The sequence below is a fragment of the Salvelinus sp. IW2-2015 genome, unplaced genomic scaffold, assembly GCF_002910315.2.
Source record: "Salvelinus sp. IW2-2015 unplaced genomic scaffold, ASM291031v2 Un_scaffold1976, whole genome shotgun sequence".
Lineage (NCBI taxonomy): Eukaryota > Metazoa > Chordata > Actinopteri > Salmoniformes > Salmonidae > Salvelinus > Salvelinus sp. IW2-2015.
This window is the reverse complement of record NW_019943328.1, coordinates 187,404-208,819: the sequence shown is the minus strand read 5'-3', so window position 1 is coordinate 208,819 and position 21,416 is coordinate 187,404. Positions and strand designations below refer to the sequence as shown.

At 45.4% G+C, this 21,416-nt stretch overlaps 1 protein-coding gene across 1 annotated transcript in view; it reads left to right on the top strand.

Moving 5' to 3' along the window:
- chrna2b (cholinergic receptor, nicotinic, alpha 2b (neuronal)) overlaps positions 1-13,869 on the top strand; it is a 26,914-nt gene extending 13,045 nt beyond the window's left edge. Inside the window, exons 3-9 of the mRNA XM_024139987.2 lie at positions 578-622; positions 1,184-1,293; positions 7,082-7,283; positions 8,815-9,037; positions 12,422-12,790; positions 13,078-13,502; positions 13,682-13,869. Of these exons, the coding sequence (XP_023995755.1) occupies positions 578-622; positions 1,184-1,293; positions 7,082-7,283; positions 8,815-9,037; positions 12,422-12,790; positions 13,078-13,502; positions 13,682-13,807 (1,500 nt within the window). The 3' untranslated portion in view covers positions 13,808-13,869. The remainder of the gene's footprint in view (positions 1-577; positions 623-1,183; positions 1,294-7,081; positions 7,284-8,814; positions 9,038-12,421; positions 12,791-13,077; positions 13,503-13,681) is intronic.
- Positions 13,870-21,416: the final 7,547 nt, after the last annotated feature.

Genomic DNA, 21,416 nt, shown 5'->3' with positions numbered 1-21,416 from the left:
TCTCGTTCTCTCTGTCTCTAGATCTCTCTGTCGCTCTTCCTCTGTCTCTAATTATTGTCCTTGTGCTGTCTCTATTTGTACATTTATAAGGTGTAAGGTTTAACAACCTCTCCTATTGCATCATGGTTCCTCTGTGAATACTGCAGCCATCTTACATTTTAAGAAATATATTTATTATTTTGAAAATAGACCTGCAAAAACCAACCTTGTTTAAACCAGATTTAGTTAACCTATGACCTAGAGATCTTCACATGTCTAAAATGTTGGACCTGTTCTGAAATGGACTTGAGGCTTTCCCACCCGGACCTGATATGCATAAATAATATTTGGGGCTTTCGCACCCCTCTCTCTCTTTCTCCCCTCTCTCTCTGTCTGTCTTTCTGCTTCTCTCTCTTTCTCCCACCCCTCTCTCTCGCTCTTTCTCCCACCTCTCTCTCTCTCTCTTTCTCCCACCTCTCTCTCTCTCTCTTTCTCCCACCTCTCTCTCTCTCTCTTTCTTCTTCTGTCTCTGTCTGAATTTTTATCTTGATTTCTCTCTATTTTTCATTCACCTCTTTTTGTATTTTCCTTTCTGCAGGACGAGAAGAATCAGATGATGACCACCAACGTCTGGCTGAAACAGGTGATTCAGTACATTCAGTATATATAGCATGTGTTTCAGTCCATTCAGTATATATAGCTTGTGTTTTAGTCCATTCAGTGTATATAGCATGTGTTTCAGTACATTCAGTATATATAGCATGTGTTTTAGTACATTCAGTATATATAGCATGTGTTTTAGTACATTCAGTATATAGAGCATGTGTGATTCAGTACATTCAGTATATAGAGCATGTGATTCAGTACATTCAGTATATATAGCATGTGTGATTCAGTACATTCAGTATATAAAGCATGTGTTTTAGTACATTCAGTATATATAGCATGTGTTTAGTACATTCAGTATATAGAGCATGTGTGATTCAGTACATTCAGTGTATATAGCATGTGTGTGAGACTGTGAGGTGTTTCAATGTGAATTAATTACGGTTATTAGTTTGTTATGGATTAATAGGCCTTTAATTGACTCTGTCTGATAAGACCTGTGGCACTGAATGTCCTCTCGTCTCCGTGTGTGTGTGTGTGTGTGTTTGTGTGTGTGTGTGTGTGTGTGTGTGTGTGTGTGTGTGTGTTCTCCTCTTAGGAGTGGAATGACTACAAGCTACGCTGGAGACCGTCTGACTACGACAACGTCACGTCCATCAGAGTCCCGTCAGAACTCATCTGGGTCCCAGACATCGTCCTCTACAACAAGTGAGTGACAGCAAAACTGTTGTCTTAACGTAACAGCGAGGTCGAGTTCAGGAGACATCCACGTCTAGGCCTATTTAAATGGTTACTCGGCACCATCTACTGGTCGAGTTCAGGAGACATCCACGTCTAGGCCTATTTAAATGGTGTTACGCGGCACATCTCTGGATTCATGAGTCGTAACGCTTACATGACAAGTGTATTCTCGGGGAAGATATTCCCAGTACATGAGGATGACTGTGGTCCTTTCAACCGTTCTGGAGATGACAGCACTGATGAATTAGATAGATACATGTATGATGTCCATCAGTGAGGCATGAGGTACGTTGTTGTTAGGGTTGAATGATTTAAAACGCGAGTGTAGGTCTACTCTTACCCTCCCCAGATAAATATACTGCCGTGTTATCCTGATCCTAGCCTCCCCAGTAATATACTGCCGTGTTATCCTGATCCTAGCCCTCCCAGTAATATACTGCCGTGTTATCTGATCCTAGCCCTCCCAGTAATATACTGCCGTGTTCTCCTGATCAGCCTCCCAGTAATATACTGCCGTGTTATCCTGATCCTAGCTCCCCAGTATATACTGCCGTGTTATCCTGTCCTAGCCCTCCCCAGTAATATACTGCCGTGTTTCCTGATCCTAGCCTCTCCCAGAATATACTGGTGTTATCTGATCTAGCCTCCCCAGTAATATACTGCCGTGTTATCCTGATCCTAGCCTCCCCAGTAATATCCTGCGTGTTATCCTGATCCTAGCCCTCCAGTAATATACTGCCGTGTTATGATCCTAGCTCCCAGTAATATCTGCCGTGTTATCCTGATCTAGCCCTCCCCAGTATTATCTGGTGTGTTATCCTGATCCTAGCTCTCCCAGTAATATACTGCCGTGTAATTTCCTGATCCTAAGCCCTCCCGATAATATACTGCGTTAGTTTATCCTAGCCTCCCAAGTATATCTGCGTGTATCTGATCTAGCCTCCAGTAATATACTGCCGTGTTATCCTGATCCTAGCCCTCCCCAGTAATATACTGCCGTGTTATCCTGATCTAGCCCTCCCCAGTAATATACTGCTGTTATCCTGATTTAGCGCTCCACAGTAATATCTGCGTGTTATCTGATCTTAGCCCTCCCCAGTAATATACTGCCGTGTTATCTGATCCTAGCCTCCCCAGTAATATACTGCCGTGTTATCCTGATCCTAGCCTCCCCAGTAATATACTGGGTGTTATCCTGATCCTAAGCTCCAGTAATATACTGCGTGTTCCTGATCCTAGCCCCAGTAATATACTGCCGTGTTTATCTGATTAGCCCCCCAGTAATACTGACGTGTTGATCTGATCCTAGCCCCCCCAGTAATTTACTGCGTGTTATCCTGATCCTAGCTCCCCGTAATTTACTGCCGTGTTATAATGATCTAGCCCTCCAGTAATATACTGCCTAGTTTCTGATCTTAGCCCTCCACAGTAATATACTGCCGTGTTATCCTGATCTAGCCTCCAGTAATATACTGCCGTGTTACTCATTCTGATCCTAGCCTCCCCAGTAATATACTGCCGTGTTATCCTGATCCTAGCCCTCCCCAGTAATATACTGCCGTGTTTATCCTGATCCTAGCCTCCCCAGTAATATACTGCGTGTTATCCTGATCCTAGCCTCCCAGTAATTTACTGCCGTGTAACTGATCTAGCCCTCCCAGTAATATTACTGCGTGTTATAACTGATCCTACCTCCCAGTAATTAACTGCGTGTAACTGATCCTAGCCCTCCCAGTAATATACTGCGTGTTATCCTGACCTAGCCTCCCCAGTAATTATACTGCCGTTGTCTATACCTGATCCTAGCCTCCCCAGTATATTCTGCCGTGTTATCCTGATTAGCCTCCCCAGTATATACTGCCGTGTTACCTGATCCTAGCCCCCCAGTAATATCTGCTCGTGTATTCTGATCCTAGCCCTCCCCAGTAATATACTGCCGTGTTTCTGATCTCAGCCCTCCAGTATATACTGGCCAGTGTTAACCTGATCTAGCCCTCCCAGTATTACTGCCGTGTTTCCTGATCTACCCTCCCAGTAATCTCTGCCGTGTTATCTGATCCATAGCTCCTCCCAGTATATACTGCGTGTTATCTGATCCTAGCCCTCCCAGTAATATATACTGCGCGTGTTATCTGATCTAGCCTCCCCAGTAATATACCTGCCGTGTGTTATCCTGATCCTAGCTCCCCAGTATATACTGCGTGTATCCTGATCTAGCTCCCCAGTAATACTGCCGTGTTATAACTGTCTACCCATAATATACTGCGTGTTATCCTGATCTAGCCCTCCCAGTAATTATGCGTGTTATCTGATCTAGCCTCCCGTATATATCGGTGTTATCTGACCTGCCTCAGTAAATATGCGTGTTATCCTTGATCCTAAGCCCTCCCATAATATACTGCAGTGTTATCCTGATCCTAGCCTCCCAGTATAACTGCGTGTTATCCTGATCCTAGCCTCCCAGTAATATACTGCCGTGTTATCCTGCTCTAGCCTCCCAGTAATATCCTGCGTGTTTCTGATCTAGCCTCCCCAGTAATATACTGCCGTGTTATCCTGATCCTAGCCCTCCCCAGTAATATACTGCCGTGTTATCCTGATCCTAGCCCTCCCCAGTAATATACCAGCCCTCCTTATAGTTTTCTCCTCATCTAAATTAATTCTAGTTTCACGGCCAAAAGTGTCAGATTAAAACTCAAGAGTATTTAATGACTGTTCCACTTCCTCAAGCTCTCCTCTGAGATTGTGATCAGTTATTGAAATTAAAAAGGTGTGTGTGTGAATGGAGGAAGATGTAATGATAGACTTAATATTATGTCTCTAGCTACAGCTATTAGTGGTGGGTATTAAAGCCGTGATCAGGGATTTGTAGCGCTTGAGGGGAGGAGATCAATTAGACTGCCATATAAGAGATTGTTCCTGGAGGATCGTAAGTCTTTACCAAACAAAATGGCTTCTAATATGTCTCGGAGTCCTGTGTGTTTGTGTGTAAATAAACAATTTGTGAAGTGTTGATGAGGTTCCTGTCATATTGAAATGTAAAATGTGGCCTTAACACAGATGATATACAGTTTTTTGGAGGGAGCTAAGTTACATAGCAAAGTGTTTGTTTCTTGTGCTTCAGGAATGTGACTGATCAAAGTGCCTCAGGCCTTCAAAAATAAATAATTTAACTGATTGGAAGTAAAGGGATATCGGTTAACAAATGCCGTGGTCAAGTCTACGATGGCGCCAGTGCAATAAGTGGATTTTACTCAGATGCTTTTCAAAAGCGCATGTCAGACCGAGAACATAATGCTTCGTTCTTTGGTAGTTCTTTATGAGTTTTAGTTTTTGATCTCTCTTTAGAAGCTACAGTTACAGGGATGGTTAAACACGGCTTGGTTGTTGTAGCAACATCAGGGAAACTGGGCAGAAGGGAGTTGTGCTTCAAATTCAGCAGTTCGACACGTTACGGAAAGAGATGAACTGTATAGGAAGCTCTGGGGATGTCTGGATACTGGACAGACAATACATTGGCGAATGCAAAACAGATCATCTTTTGTGGACAACAGTTCTTGACAGTTCAAACAAAAAAAAAGCAGTTTGCGATTTTCCTTCATACCGGTGAACAAGTGTTTGGGTTGTGTGGTTGCAATATCAACAGTCCCTTATCTCTGGTATATCTTTTACATGCATCATTCAATACTAAGTTTAAATTGTGTGCAGCGCAATGGACATAGCCTTATGCACAATGTCTCAGAAGGACTTCAGAACACCAGGGGAGTCTCTCAAGTTGGATTTAATTTACCTTGATTACAGGCCATTTGTGTATGCTATTAGCCAGAAAACCTGCTGAGTTGAACAATAAATAGTGGTTCAATGTATCCTCAAGCCGACTACTTTTTATTTCATTGTTAGGCTATTTGATGTGTAATGTTCATAAATAGCAACTACATATCAGCCAGATACTATATATATAGCTATAGATAGTAGGCTGCACTGCATAATGAAACAATCCCTACTAAGCTAGTGTTTTGAGGGTGGACTGACTGTATAATTTGGCATTAATAGACTGGTTTTACGCACAACAATTTTCTTTCCAAGCTGGGAGAGAGCGCGAGGATGGCGCTGTAGGCTTTACAGGACAGTAGTATTTTTAAATCAATTGGTTGCTGATTACTATGCTGTTGTATCATGTCCACTGGGCCCGAGTCGGACCAGGAGGGACCAGGAGGAGGAAGACGACCCGTGCTGGGAAATGAGCCATCGTCAGAGGAGGACCTCAGGCACCCCTTTATGGACGTGGAGACCCTAGATGGGCCGTCCGACACGAAAATCCTCACGGGCCTGTTTGAGACGGCCCAGTTAGAAGACCCCAACCTCCAGAACGCGAGGGAACAGGTGATTGCGGTGGACATGATTGCGCTGTTACCCGGGGTAAGTGAGTGGCGCTACCCACACTTCGCCATCAAGCATAATTTACTGTATCAGGTTGTAAAGCGCAATGGGGAGACAAAAGACTTGTTACTCCTACACACCCAGTATGTTAGTACTGTCTTGCAGCTCGCCCACACCCACCTGCTCTGGGCATACCTAGGGATGGAGAAAACCAGGGAGGGGATCGGGAATCGGTTCCTCTGGCCCGGAGTCAAGCATGCCAWGGAGAACTACTGCCGTACTTGCCAGATCACAGCCCTGAGGGCACATTATAGAAACCCTTTGGTTCCTCTGCCCATGATAGGGGTGCCGTTTGAGCAGGTGGCGATGGATCTGGTGGGTCCGTTGGTGAAGACAGCGAGGGGACACAAATACATCCTGGTAATCGTGGATTACACCACATGGTATCCGGAGGCGATCATGTTACGCACGGCCGCAGAGAAAGGTATCGTGTAGCAGCGCTTCCATTTATTAAGCCGGGTGGGTATCCCACGGGAAATCCTGATGGACCAGGCCACTGCATTCATGTCTCGTGTAATGAAACAATCTGCAATCTTTTACGAATCAAACAGGTGGGGATCAGCGTGTACCATCCACAAATGGACGGACTAGTCGAACGCTTCAATTAGACCCTAAAGCAGATGCTGAAGAAGGTCATCAAGTGAGATGGGAGGAACTGGGACCAGCTGCTGCCCCACCTAATGTTCTCGGTGCGCGAGGTACCCCAAGCGTCCACTGGGTTCTCCCCCTTTGAGCTCCTGTATGGCCGTCGGTCCCCCGGACTGCTGAACCTAGCCAAGGAGGTCTGGGAGGACCAACCGACCCCCTTTCGCATCATGGTGGAACACGTGGAGGAGATGAGGGAGAGGTTAAAGCGATTTGGCCAGTGGTGAGGGAGCACATGGCCCGGGCGCAGCGTGCCCAGGAGCGAGTATACAACCGGGGGGCCCAACCACGAGAGTTCCACCCAGGTGAGAAGGTCTTGGATCTGATCCCCAAAACAGAGAACAAATTCCTGGCTACGTGACATGGGCCCTATGACATCGTCAAGGGGGTAGGCGACGTCAATTACAAGGTCTGCCAACCCCTGCAGCACCACCACTTCCCGTGGCTATGGCTGTGCATGCCCATAGCAACCTGCACGAACTGACAAATGCCAATCGAGCTAACAACCAGAGGGTTTGCCTGGCAACGATGCCAATGATATACAGGTATTTCGTCTGTCTACTCGTACCTACGACCGCAGCACAGCCGTGCTGTACGACGCCCCCTTACGTGTACAATTACTTCAGTAACCTATTTTCTGTTCTGCTGTGCTCTCCTCTCCTCCCTCCAGTGCGGACGGTGAGTTCGCCGTAACCCACATGACCAAGGCCCACCTGTTCTACAATGGGAAGGTGCGCTGGGTTCCCCCGGCCATCTATAAGTCCTCCTGTTCTATAGACGTCACTTTCTTCCCCTTCGACCAGCAGAACTGTAAAATGAAGTTCGGTTCTTGGACTTACGACAAGGCTAAGATTGACCTGGAACGCATCGAGGTATGGACTTTTATGTTGTTATTATTATTTATCATTTACCTTTTATTTAACCAGGAATCGCTAATTGAGATTTGAAATCTCTTTTTTCAAGAGCGCCCTGGCCAAGATATAATGGAACCAAGTCATTACAAAAATACCAGACAGACAACATGAAAAACTACAAGTACTCTAGTAAAAACCATAGAATTCACAAGAGTATAACAAAGTCATAAAACAGCAAATTAAAAAACAGTGACAGGTCAGGGAATCAGTCTCAAGATCCTTCATCAGTGATTTAAAAACACCAATCGGGACAAGTTCTTCCAGTTTAAAGGCATTTTGTAAGGCGTTCCAAGACGATGGCGCAGAGTACATAAAATCCCTTTTTACCAAATTCAGTTCGGACATTTGGAACAGTTAGCAGGATAAAGTCCAGCGAACGAAGAGAGTACCCACCACATTTATGAACAATAAAAATGCCCAAATAAAAAGGTAGTAAACCCAAAATGGCTTTATAAATAAAAGTATACCAGTGACTGAGCCTACGAGTGACTAGAGGCCAGCCAACCCTGGCATATAAAGTGCAGTGGCGCGTAAGGGTTTTTCAGTGTAAAATAAATCTCAGTGCTCCATGTTAAAGGGTGTCAATTGATCTCAAACACTGAGCGGAAGCAAGCATTCATATATAAAATATCACCATAGTCTAGTAAAGGCATAAATGTAGCTGATACTAGCCTCCTTCTGGCTTCAAAAGAAAGACAGGCCTTATTCCTAAAATAAAATCCCAACTTCAGCTTCAATTTTTTTGTAAGTTGTTGAATATGCAATTTAAAAGAGTCATCAATTAAAATTCCAAGATATTTATATGAGGTTACAGTCTCAATCTCCTTGCCCTGACAGGTAGTAATAGGTGAAAGGTTCAGAGGTCTATTTCTTGCTTTAGAAAACACCATTAGTTTAGTCAGTATTGAGGATAAACTTCAATTGACACAAGGTATGTTGAACAGTATAAAAAGCAGTTTGCAAGTTCTGGAAAGATTTTGTGAGAGATGAGGCACAACAATAAATAACAGCATCATCAGCATAAAAGTGAAGTTTGCACATTTTTGTCTAAATAATTTATTGTGTCGGTCGGTCGGTCAATCAAATAATCACTCAAGGAGGTAATATTATTGTACATGATGTGTATGATATGCATAACGTATTGTCTATGTATCTATGTGTTTATGTTTTATACATTAGCACTACCCTGGTCCCAGATCTGTTTGTGTTCTTGCTAACTCCATTGTTGTCAATGTCAAGCCCACTAAGCCTGGTCCCAGATCTGTTTGTGTTTTTGCTAACTCCATTGCTGTCAATGTCAAGCCACACTGAGACCCAATCAGAGCCAGCAGTGTGTGACAATTTTCCTCTAAAGGGAGACTATGAAGTGTATCTCTGTCACCTAGACTACAGTAGACCTGAACAACTATATCTACACAGTGCTTATGAAGCTTTTATGTATGCCATATGAAGCCTTTATAGAGTGGGACGGTTGATCTCTATCCCCTAGAACACTGTGGACCTGAACAACTACTGGGAGAGTGGAGAGTGGGCCATCATCGACGCAGTGGGAACATACAACACCAAGAAGTACGACTGCTGTCATGAGATCTACCCTGATATCACCTACTTCTTCATCATCAGACGGCTGCCTCTCTTCTACACCATCAACTTGATCATCCCCTGTCTGCTCATCTCCTGCCTCACCGTCCTGGTCTTCTATCTCCCCTCAGGTAGATTCCTAGTCTTCTATCTCCCCTCAGGTAGATTCCTAGTCTTCTATATCCCCTCAGGTAGATTCCTAGTCTCTATCTCCCTCAGGTAGATTCCTAGTCTTCTATCTCCCCTCAGGTAGATTCCTGGTCTTCTATCTCCCCTCAGGTAGATTCCTAGTCTTCTATCTCCCCTCAGGTAGATTCCTAGTCTTCTATCTCCCCTCAGTAGATTCCTAGTCTTCTATCTCCCCTCAGGTAGATTCCTAGTCTTCTATCTCCCCTCAGGTAGATTCCTGGTCTTCTATCTCCCCTCAGGTAGATTCCTAGTCTTCTATCTCCCCTCAGGTAGATTCCTAGTCTTCTATCTCCCCTCAGGTAGATTCCTAGTCTTCTATCTCCCCTCAGGTAGATTCTGCTTTTATCCCCTCAGGTAGATTCCTGGTCTTCTATCTCCCCTCAGGTAGATTCCTAGTCTTCTATCTCCCCCAGGTAGATTCCTAGTCTTTTATCTCCCTCAGACAACTAGGACTACCTGAGGTAGATTCCTAGTCTTCTATCTCCCCTCAGGTAGATTCCTAGTCTTCTATCTCCCCTCAGGTAGATTCCTAGTCTTCTATCTCCCCTCAGGTAGATTCCTGGTCTTCTATCTCCCCTCAGGTAGATTCCTGGTCTTCTATCTCCCCTCAGGTAGATTCCTAGTCTCTATCTCCCCTCAGGTAGATTCCTAGTCTTCTATCTCCCCTCAGGTAGATTCCTAGTCTTCTATCTCCCCTCAGGTAATTCCTGGTCTTCTATCTCCCCTCAGGTAGATTCCTGGTCTTCTATCTCCCCTCAGGTAGATTCCTAGTCTTCTATCTCCCCCAGGTAGATCCTAGTCTTTTATCTCCCCTCAGACAACTAGGACTACCTGAGGTAGATTCCTAGTCTTCTATCTCCCTCAGGTAGATCCTAGTATTCTATCTCCCCTCAGGTAGATTCCTAGTCTTCTATCTCCCCTCAGGTAGATTCCTGGTCTTCTATCTCCCCTCAGGTAGATTCCTGGATCTTCTATCTCCCCCAGGTAGATTCCTAGTATTCTATCTCCCTCAGGTAGATTCCTAGTCTTCTATCTCCCCTCAGGTAGATTCCTAGTCTTCTATCTCCCCTCCCCCTCAGGTAGGTCCTAGTCTTCTATCTCCCTCAGGTAGATCCTAGTCTTCTATCTCCCCTCAGGTAGATTCCTAGCTTCTATCTCCCCTCAGGTAGATTCCTAGTCTTCTATCTCCCCTCAGTAGTTCCTACTTCTATCTCCCTCAGGTAGATTCCTAGTCTCTATCTCCCCTCAGGTAGATTCCTAGTCTTCTATCTCCCCTCAGGTAGATTCTAGCCTTCTATCTCCCCTCAGGTAGATTCCTAGCCTTCTATCTCCCCCTCAGGTAGATTCCTAGCCTTCTATCTCCCCTCAGGTAGATTCCTAGCCTTCTATCTCCCCTCGGGTAGATTCCTAGCCTTTTATCTCCCCTCAGGTAGATTCCTAGCCTTCTATCTCCCCTCAGGTAGATTCCTAGCCTTCTATCTCCCCTCAGGTAGATTCCTAGTCTTCTATCTCCCCTCAGGTAAGTAGGCTAACAGAGGACATCTCTGAATGTTTCTGAAAGTAACGATGTGACACGGCTAGCTTGTTAACGGTGACTCTAGTAGCATTTCAGTCAGTGACTTCACTCGCTCAGACCTTTTGAAGTAGTCGTTATTTCACTTGCTCTGCAAGATGCATGGCTTTTGTGGACCGATAGGTAACGATGCTTCATGGGTGACTGTTGTCGATGTGTTCAGAGGGTCCCTGGTTGGGGCAAAGAGAGAGACGGAAGAAATACTGTTACATGAACAATTCAGAATGTAGCCAACATCCCCATCTAGTGGAGGTTTTAGAACATTACAGGTTGTTACAACTAAGATTCTTGACATACATATTGCCCATGTATTAGTTTATGCTAGTAACAGTTACAGTAATTCAGAAACAAATATTGAAAGAGCATTAAGCTTATTTTAAATCTGCTTAAGTAAAAATATTTTWAAAAAACTAAAACAAAGGAATTTCTCTATGCTGACTTCATTCACAAATTAAAAGCCAAACGTGTCTTTCATCAACCAAATATGGCTTAATAAATGCCTTTATCTATAATGCATGCAAAAAGAAAAAGGGCATACGTAAAAAAATATAAAATGAGAAAAAGGYGGTTAAAAAGAAAGCTGATGGGAGCCTCCTCTTTTTAATAGAGGCCATCACTCGCGCAATTGCATAGCCTATAGAAATGTTSCGCAACATGAGCTCATGGGCTCGCATGAAATGTTTGATTAGATTTTCGATTACATTTGTATTGATGTCAGAGTGATTAGAGGGACAATAGAGTGTGAGTACCAGGCAGTTAGCAAGTTTTGTAGGCTATCAGGAGAAGCCTAATTACCGTGACTAAACGGTCACGTGGAATTTGACTGCCTTCATGACTCGTGCCTGTCGGTGTGGCGGTAATACGGTTACCACAACAGCCCTAGTGTAGACTATGTTTGCCATGGTAACAAAACTGTATGTTGTTTAGTTGCAAATACAAAAAACAAATACGTGGGAAATTACTCTGTTCCTTTTATTGAGATTCTGTGGTGAAACTGAAAGACAACTTACAACCAGCCCCAGAAAAACAGAAGTGGTCTGAGCTGAGGGACCAGTGTTGCTGACATATGTGTGTGAATGTGTGTTTGTGCGTTTGTATGTGTTGTTTCTGTGGGCCCATGGTGACCTATTCCTCAATACCCAGAACCAGCTACTGACCAGCTACTCAATTAGGTTCTGGAAGCAGTTTAGTTTTGGTAGAACACTGGTGTGTAAATAGAATTTCTGACATTTTAGCTAATATCCCCATGGCTTACCAGCTAACATCCCCAGCTCCGATGGGAAAATCTGGTGTAGAGCGAGGTGTCATCCTAAATACCCTCTCCTGCTATTGTGCCCTTGAATAAGTCACCTACCAACTGTTCCAGGGCTGCTTCCAACCTCTTGGGGTGTGCGTGTGTAGTGTTGTGGGTGTGTGTGTGTGTGTGTGTGTGTGTGTGTGTGTGTGTGTGTTGTGTGTGTGGTGTGTGTGTGGTGGTTGTGTGTGTGTTTTGGGGGGTTGGGTTGTGTGTAAAAATACATTTCCGTTCTCTGCAAGATGGACCAAAAAAGTATTTTTTTCCGTCCCCCCTCCTCTTCCACATCTCCCTCCTGTTCCTCCTCCCCGTCTTCCCCCTCTTCTTTCTTCTCCTCTTCCTTCCTCATCATCCTCTTCCTCTCCCTCCTCCCCATCTTCCCCCTCGCCCTCTTCCTCCTCATTCTTCTCCTCTCCTTCCTTATCCTCCTCCTCCCCCTCTTCCTCCTTCTTGTTCCAGACTGTGGGGAGAAGATCACTCTGTGTATCTCCGTCCTCCTCTCCCTCACCGTCTTCCTGCTCCTCATCACAGAGATCATCCCTTCCACCTCCCTGGTCATCCCTCTGATTGGAGAGTACCTCCTCTTCACCATGATCTTCGTCACTCTCTCCATCGTCATTACCGTGTTTGTCCTCAACGTCCACCACCGCTCCCCYGGGACCCATAAGATGCCTCGCTGGGTCCACTCTGTCTTCCTGGACCTGATCCCCAGGTGGCTGTTCATGAGGCGGCCTGCACCGGATGGAAGGAGACGCAGGTTGTTGTTGCTCCAGCAGGGGGCAGCGGTGGCACGGCACCAGGGACGGACCACCACCACTAGACTACCAGGTGGTAATAACAGGACCATGAACAATACGTTAGTAGACTGTGATTTTTAGGGCCGGTTTCCCAGACACAGGTAAAGCCTGGTTCCAGAACTATTAACCATTCTTAATGGTGATTTTCTACTGAAAGTGCTTCTTAGTCCTAAACTAGGCACACATTGATAAACATGTGTCCGGGAAACTGGCCCTCAATATGTTTGTTGTACTCCCATGACTGAGGCAACTTTATGTGTAGTTTAAATGTATCAAATCAAATCATTAATTAATTAATTCCTTCCTTCCTTCATTCAGGCCTAGTCCGTCCTCCCTGCCTCAGCACCTCAGCCAGCTGGCTTCGGGACGGAGGAGGTGGGACCACGGAGGATCTCCAGAGACGGACGCCCTGTTATGAGGACCTGGAGCTGGGGACTTTGACCTCGTACTTCTCCTTCCGCCCTCCGTCACCCAGACCCCCGGGCTCCACTCCTCCACCCCAGCAGAACCACCCACCCCCAGGGGCAGGGCAGCCCCAGAACCGCCTGGACAGGGGAGGAGGAGGAGGAGGAGGAAGAGGGGTGAATAGAAGGATTAACCCCACCCAGCGACCGGATAAGATAGATAACTTGGTGTCAGAGTCTAGAGGGATAGACTTCCCTCTGTCTCCCAGCGTTATACGGGCTCTGGAGGGGCTGCACTACATCGCAGACCACCTGAGGGCAGAGGACGCTGACTTTAGTGTGAGTGATTATGACAACTAAACTATCAGCACGAGTAACAATCATATTGCAGATTGCTGCTATTTACGTATGTTAGGTAATGTTGTTTCACCTTTAGTTGACTAAAAAGTCAAAAAAAAGTTGTATTTTTTTTAAAGAAAAGAAAAGTGGTTACCATTCATTCATGTCTCTCCATCCAGGTGAAGGAAGACTGGAAGTACGTTGCCATGGTGATCGACCGTATCTTCCTGTGGATGTTTATCATCGTGTGTCTCCTGGGTACCATCGGTCTCTTCCTTCCTCCCTGGTTGGCCGGCATGATCTAGGACCTTGGGGTGTCTGTGATACCCGCCCCGGAGCGGGCACCATGGGACTGGGGTGTCTGTGATACCCGAAGCAGGTCAGAACGCAAACATGTTGCGACTGATGGATGGACATCAGTGACTTGGCAGGTACAATAGTCGGGCTAAGGTGGGAAGTGGCATGTACAAATTTATGTAACTTTGGCACCCAGTTTGTGTGCACTCAGGCATTCAAGAGATATGCGGTACTAAGTTATAGATGTTAATCCACCTATTGATGCTACATAGGTTTAGTGGACTGGCATAACATCATGACTGGCATAATATGACTGGCATCAATATGAGCTGGATCCAGTAGACTGGCATCAAATATGACTGGCTCAGTGTGACTAAAATGTAATAGTCAGGATTAATAGACGAAAAGAGGACTTCCTCGTGTGATATCTGTTTATCATCTCAGTGCTTAAATTAAAGACGTGCTCTGGAACTTTGGCGACCTACTAAGTATTTTTTAATCTCCTCTTTGGGCTGGATGTGTCCAATGTGTAGTTCATACATAATCTATTGAATTACTGTTTTACGTCAATTTCGCCACGAAATCCCAAAGCGCTACTTCAGAACTACTGGGTAAAACGTATAGGAACGTATCGGTGAATCTCTTTAAGAAAATCATTTTTTAAATAGTCACATTCTCTCTGTCTGCTTAGGATAAGCGGAGAATTTACTTCCAGGTAATTCTGCTGTGGTTCTTCCTAGTAATGCTGGCCAGATCAATGTATTGTTTTAGTGTGACAGTTAATTTAATTTTTTTAACATATTTGTTATTTTATGGAATGTGTGAAGCTGTTTCTAGACGTTTGACTTGATAGATATATTACTACTACTTCTCATTACCTTTCTTTTATAACACAATTTTTCTATAACCGCGTTTTTTTTGTAAGATTCATTTAAACTGTGATAGTGTTGTACTTGTGGAAAGGAAGGTATATGCTTTCTGTGCAATTAACAGGAAGTTATGAAAGTTAGATGAATGCTTAGATATAGCTCTCATATCTTCATTCCCTAAATTTACAGTACGTTTCTTCTATTATTACTTTACTTTACAATCACAGCAACACATTGTTTAACTAGAAATAAAATAGTGCTTTATAATGTTATGGCGACGAGCAGCAGAGTGAGTGAGAGTGAGTGAGTGAGTGTGGGAGAAGTAGTACAAACTGATTCAGAGTTCATCTTTCTAAGAAGTTAGTCCTTCTGGTTACTTTGCCCATATACTAACACTCGCAAAAGCAGCGCTAATAAATCTTTAATTGGATAGAGATTTACCCACACAGTCATTGCTTGTCCAATATGAAGCAGTACATTTAGTGGGATTCTACTATGCCCTAGGCCTCTGCCGTTGAACCGGGTTAGTGTTGGAATGGAACCATTTGGAACCCGGGCTCAAAACAAAAGTGCGTGGGTTTAACCGACGTGTTGTAGGATTCTGTGTTTTCTAATGCATTAAAGGGATTTATTTATGAAACAAACAAAGGCTTTATATCAGCCTTCTAACTAGAAATCTAGTTTGAAAAATTCAAAACATATATTTTATGGGGAAAAGATAGGTTTCCTGGACGATGGCACCATGTGCCTTGTACTTGGGTTGACCAACATGACGATTGCGGCGCAGATTACTTGTAGGAGGGCGCTCTCTCTTCACACTTTTGCCCCGTTCACGTCACGTCATAGTCCGGTGGACTTAATGGAACTCCTTATTGGTAGTCATTATCGTGCTATACTTTAGTGACAGTCCTTCTCATCTGTCTCACCTCTCCTACAATTCGGCCTGATCATTGTAGTGCCAGTCCGCCTATGGTGCCCGACTTCGGGGCGGGTATACAGTACACCCAGTCCCATGGTGCCCGCTCCGGGGCGGGTATCACAAGACACCGTCCAGTCCATGGTGGCCGCCGCTCCGGGGCGGGTATCACAGACACCCAGTCCCATGGTGCCCGCTCCGGGGCGGGTATCACAGACACCCCCAGTCCCATGGTGCCCGCTCCGGGCGGTTCAAGGGACCCTCCCACAGGTCTGATATGCCGGCCAATCCAGGGAGGAAGCGAAGAGACCTGGCATGGCTACCAGAGCACAGGTACAACAAGAAGACAGGTTATGGGTCGATGAACACAACATCCACAGGAGAAACGGTCAGATACAACAATGGCAACGTACTTCCAGTCTCCTTCACCTGGATGGAGAGACAATGAATGAATGGTACACTTTTCTTTTCTTTAAAAAAAATACGCAACTTTTTTTTGACTTTTTTAGTCAACTAAAGGTGAAACAACATTCCTCTACATACAGTAAATAGCAGCAATTCTGCAATAATGATTGTTACTCGTGCTGTGTATTAGTTGTCAATTTGTCAAATCACTCACACTAAAGTCAGCGTCTCTCTTCGTGTGGTGGTCTGGCGATGTAGTGCAGCCCTCTCAGAGCCCGTATAAACGCTGGGAGACAAGGGAAGTCTAATCGCTCTAGAGCCTGAACACCAAGTTATATTCTATTAATCCGGTTGTGGGAGGGGGATCTCACTTCATCGATTCCTTATCCTCCTCTCTTCCTTCTCCTCTCCTCCCCTGTCCAGGCGGTCTGGGCTGCCCTGCGCCCCTGGGGGTGGGTGGTTCTGCTGGGGTGGAGGAGTGGAGCCCGGGGGTCTGGGTGACGGAGGGCCGGAAGAGAAGTACAGTCAAAAGTCCCCACAGCTCCAGGTCCTCATAACAGGGGCGTCCGTCTCTGGAGATCCTCCGTGGTCCAGCGCTACCCTCCTCCGTCCCGAAGCCAGCTGGCTGAAGGTGCTGAGGCCAGGAGGAGGACGGATAGGCCTGAATGAAGGAAGGAAGGAATTAATTAATTAATGATTTGATTTGATACATTTAAACTACACATAAAGTTGCCTCAGTCATGGGAGTACAACAAAACATATTGAGGGCCAGTTTCCGACACATGTTATCAATGTGTGCCTAGTTTAGGACTAAGAAAGCACTTTCAGTAGAAAAATCACCATTAAGAATGGTTAATAGTTTCTGGAACCAGGCTTACTGTGTCTGGGAAACCGGCCCTAAAATCACAGTCTACTAACGTATTGTTCATAGGTCCTGTTATTACCACCTGGTAGTCTAGTGGTGGTGGTCCGTCCCTGGTGCCGTGCCACGCTCGCCCGCCTCTGCTGGAAGCAACAACAACCTGCGTCTTCCTTCCATCGCGGTGCAGGCCGCCTCATGAACAGCACACCTGGGGATCAGGTCCAGGAAGACAGAGTGGACCCAGCGAGGCATCTTATGGGTCCCCGGGAGCGGTGGTGGACGTTGAGGACAAACACGCGTAATGACGATGGAGAGAGTGACGAAATAGACGTGAAGAGGAGGTCTAACTCCAATCAGCAAAGAGAGAAATGACGCAGGGAGGTGGAAGGGATGATCTCTTGTGATGAGGACAGGAAGACACGGTGAGGGAGAGGAGGACGGAGATACACAGAGATGATCTTCTCCCCACAGTCTGGAACAAGAAGGAGGAAGAGGGGGAGGAGGAGGATAAGGAAGGAGAGGAGAAGAATGACGATGAGGAAGAGGGCGAGGGGGAAGATGGGGAGGAGGGAGAGGAAGAGGATGATGAGGAAGGAGAGGAGAAGAAGAAGAGGGGGAAGACGGGGAGGAGGAACAGGAGAGGAGATGTGGAAGAGGAGGGGGGACGGAAAAAAATACTTTTTTTGGTCAATCTTGCAAGAGAACGGAAAAATGTATTTTTACACACACAACCCAACCCCCCAAAACACACACACAACACACACACACACACCACACACACAACACACACACACACACACACACACACACACACACACACACACACACACCACAGAACCCCAAGAGGTTGAGCGCCCCTGGAACAGTTGGTAGGTGACTTATTCAAGGGCACAAATAGCAGGAGAGGGTATTTAGGATGACACCTTGCTTTACACCAGATTTTTCCCATCGGAGCTGGGGATGTTAGCTGGTAAGCCATGGGGATATTGCTAAAATGTCGAGAAATTCTATTTGTACACACCAGTGTTCTAGCAAACTAACTGGCTTCCAGAACTCCATATTGAGTAGCTGGTCAGTAGCTGGTTCTGGTATTGAGGAATAGGTCACCATTGGGCCCACAGAAACAACACTAACGACACCATACACACATTCGATACACACATATGTCAGCAAACACTGGTGGCCCTCAGTCAGGGAACCAACTTTCCCTGTTCTTATCGCTGGTGTTGCTAGCCGTTGCTAAGTTGTACAACCGGCCTCCTTAGTTTTGGTTACAGCACTACACAGGATTTCTCAATATAGAGGACACTAGGATATTATATCCCCCACGTAATGACTTGTTGTTATTGTATTGTTGCCGCATACTGGAAATTACACAAACATACAACTACGTCCGTTTGGTGGGGCTTAACTCTCATATATTCGCGCTCTAATAAATCTAAGTTAGGTATATCGTCTACGGGGTGGCAGTAAGAGACGCTTGGGGTTCTGAGTCGATACATTTACACGAGTTCACCGCCACAAGCCCGCCGAAAACAGGAAGGTGGCTCCCTCGAGTCAATGAGGGCTTCGAGATGCGAAACTTACCGACTTGGGTGATATTCGCGGACTTATTGATGTGTCACGTGATAGTTGAGATATTTTAGGCGTTCGTCCGCTGATTTAGCGGGCTACTTAAATAAGCTGTTTTGTCTAAGTGTCGTCTGGTTTATTTTACTATCTCCTCGTATTTGGGTCCTTTGCTTAGCACCATGCTAACTCTGTACACTCATACAAAATATGCTAATCAGCGAACACAATACTTTTACTATGATTAACATTTTTCATTAGCGCTGCCATGTTTAGTACAGGGTTGTTGTCAGGGCAACAGATAATTCTTTTAAGGTTTATAGGCTTATGTTTGTGTAAATACATGGGCTTCGCTTGAAGTGCAAGTAGGTCTTCTTTTAGAAGATTTGTTTGTAAGCTCTCTCAGAATTAGCACTTTCTTCTTTTAACCATGGCTATTGTACAATACTATACCGGAATCTCTCATTAATCTTGTCAGTTTCCGGTAGGCGCGCATAATGCTCCTGGGTTGTTGGATGCTTTGGTGCAATGGGTTGATTTGTAATAGACTAGATAAAAATTGGCCACTTCTCTCTTTATGCTTATTAATTGGTCCACTATTTGCGTGGATAGAAGGTCACGTCTTTTAGCTAAGCTGGGTTTTATTTAGAGTTTGTTGACATTTGCAAAGTCATTGTCTAGTAGGGAGTGGGATAAGGTGCGCCTTTAGATTTTATTAGGTTGTTGTTGTTTGTGTTGTGAAAAGGGTTAGTGTGTTGACTTTGGAAGTTCGTGATTGTAAAAGATAAGGCTTTTTTGATTGCGGTCGTTTGTTCAGTATTGTATAGATACGTAGATCGATGTGTTCTGATTTACTGCACTATATTTGTGTAGCGCTTATGGGCATATCGGATAGGCTTGTTAATACATAGAGCAATATGCATATTACATGTCATAGATTCCCGTTAGTTGTATTACATACCTCTGCATGAATCTGGTTACTAACACTCATAAGAGAGGCTCGACTATCGTTGCGCTTCACTATTCCCTGTTGACCTCTGCTTCATCCTCTTTACCGTAACACGTATACTCTCCTTTCTTCTTCGTCCCTCGTTCCTCTCTCCTCCCTGCCTCAATCCCCAGCGACTCCTTCATCTCGCACACACTCACTCACGACACATGTCCACTCCCCACTCGTAACCGTCTCACTCCGCTTACCTTCATACGGTCATCAAAAGGCCACTGCATCTGCAGAGCATTAGTGAACATCTACACTCGACTCCACTTTCTCTTTAAACACCGCGTATGATGGTCGAGCCTAGATTATGTCACTGGACTGCACATAATGCTACTAGCACTTTCACGATTTTTATTATCACTGTCTAGTCCGCCTTGTTTCAACAGTTGTCTACCTTCTCAGCATACCATTTCAGCATGATGTTCCCTCTGTTCATGCTTCTACTTTAGTCCTGATGCGGGAAGAATGTATTGTGGAGGGAAATTATCTGTGCTCCGTCTACTTCTTCCCTCACCGCTCTACACTGCTCCTCATTAACAGGAGAGATATCAATGTTTAGACCCTACCAGGTAACTCTACTGAGGGTGAGAGGGTAGAAGGCTAGGTATCATACTCTGCAGGGAGATTAGAGAATGGCGTCAGAGAGAGGGTCTCCGTGTAGGGGAGCATAGAAGGCTCAGGAAGACTACATCCGATGAGGGGAGATAGATAGGCGGGAGTTCTACACTGATGGGGAGATATGACACGGATTTACGGGAATCTTAACCTGAGGAGGAGATTAGTAGAGCCTTAGCGCAATTACCTGAGGGGAGATAGCAAGGCTAGGAGATTTTTACTGAAGGGGGAGATTTAAGAAGTGCTTAGGGAGGCTCCTCCGAACGGTCACCACCTCACCCGGCCTTTAAGAATGGCGCTTTCGCTGGGGTCCACTCTTGTCTTCCTGACGTGATCCAAAGGTGGGGCTGTTCATGGAGGCGCTTGCCCGGATGGAAGGAGACCAGGGTTTTGGTTTGCTCAGCAGGGGGGAGCGGTGGGCAACGGCACCAGGAGCGGACCAAACAACTAGACTACAGGTGGTAATAAGACATGAAATACGTTAGTAATTGGTCTGGCCGGGTTCAACAAGGGTTAAAGCTGGTTCCAGAATGTTAACAATTCTTAATGGATCTAACTGAGTGGTTTTATCTTAACTAGGCAAATTGACTAACTGTGTGAGCGAATATGGGTCAATATGTTTATGTTTTTGATTCCATGAGTGAGGATTTATGTTAAGTTTATTATCAATCAAATCATTAATTAATTAATTCTTCTTCTTCGATTCCAAGCTAGTTCCAGTCCACCTGTAGCACGTCAGCAGCTGTTCGGGACGGAGGAGGTGGGAAAGCGGAGATTCAGAGACGGAGTGTATAATGAGGACCTGGGCTGGGGACTTGGAGTCGTACGTTTCTACCTTCGATCACAGTCCGCAAGCCCCCGGGTCCACTCCTCCCAGCAGGAACACCACCCAGGGCAGGCACCGAATCCCGCCTGAGGGGAGGGAGGAGGGGGAGGAAGAGGGGTGAATAGACAGGGTAGCCCACCAGCGTCCGGATAATGATAGATAATTGTGTCAGAGTTAGAGGGAAGAATTCCTCTGTTCCCTGCGTTATAGGGCTCTTGTTGAGAGGGCCTAACTACATCGGCAGAACCTGAAGCGAGAGGAGCTGATTTGTGTGACGTGGTTATGAATACTATCAGAGAGTAAAATATCTTGAGATTGCTGCTATTTAGTATGTAGGTAGTGTTGTTTCACTTTAGTTGATAAAAGTCAAAAAAAGTGTATATTATTTAAGAAAAGAAAAGTAGGTTACATCTCATTCATGTGCTCTCCAATGCCAGGTGAGGAAGACTGGAAGTAGCGGTTGCATGGTTGATCAGTGAGCGTTCTTCTGTGGATGTTTAATCATGTGTGTCCCTGGTACATCGGTCTTTTCCTGGTTGGCCGGATGAATCTAGGACT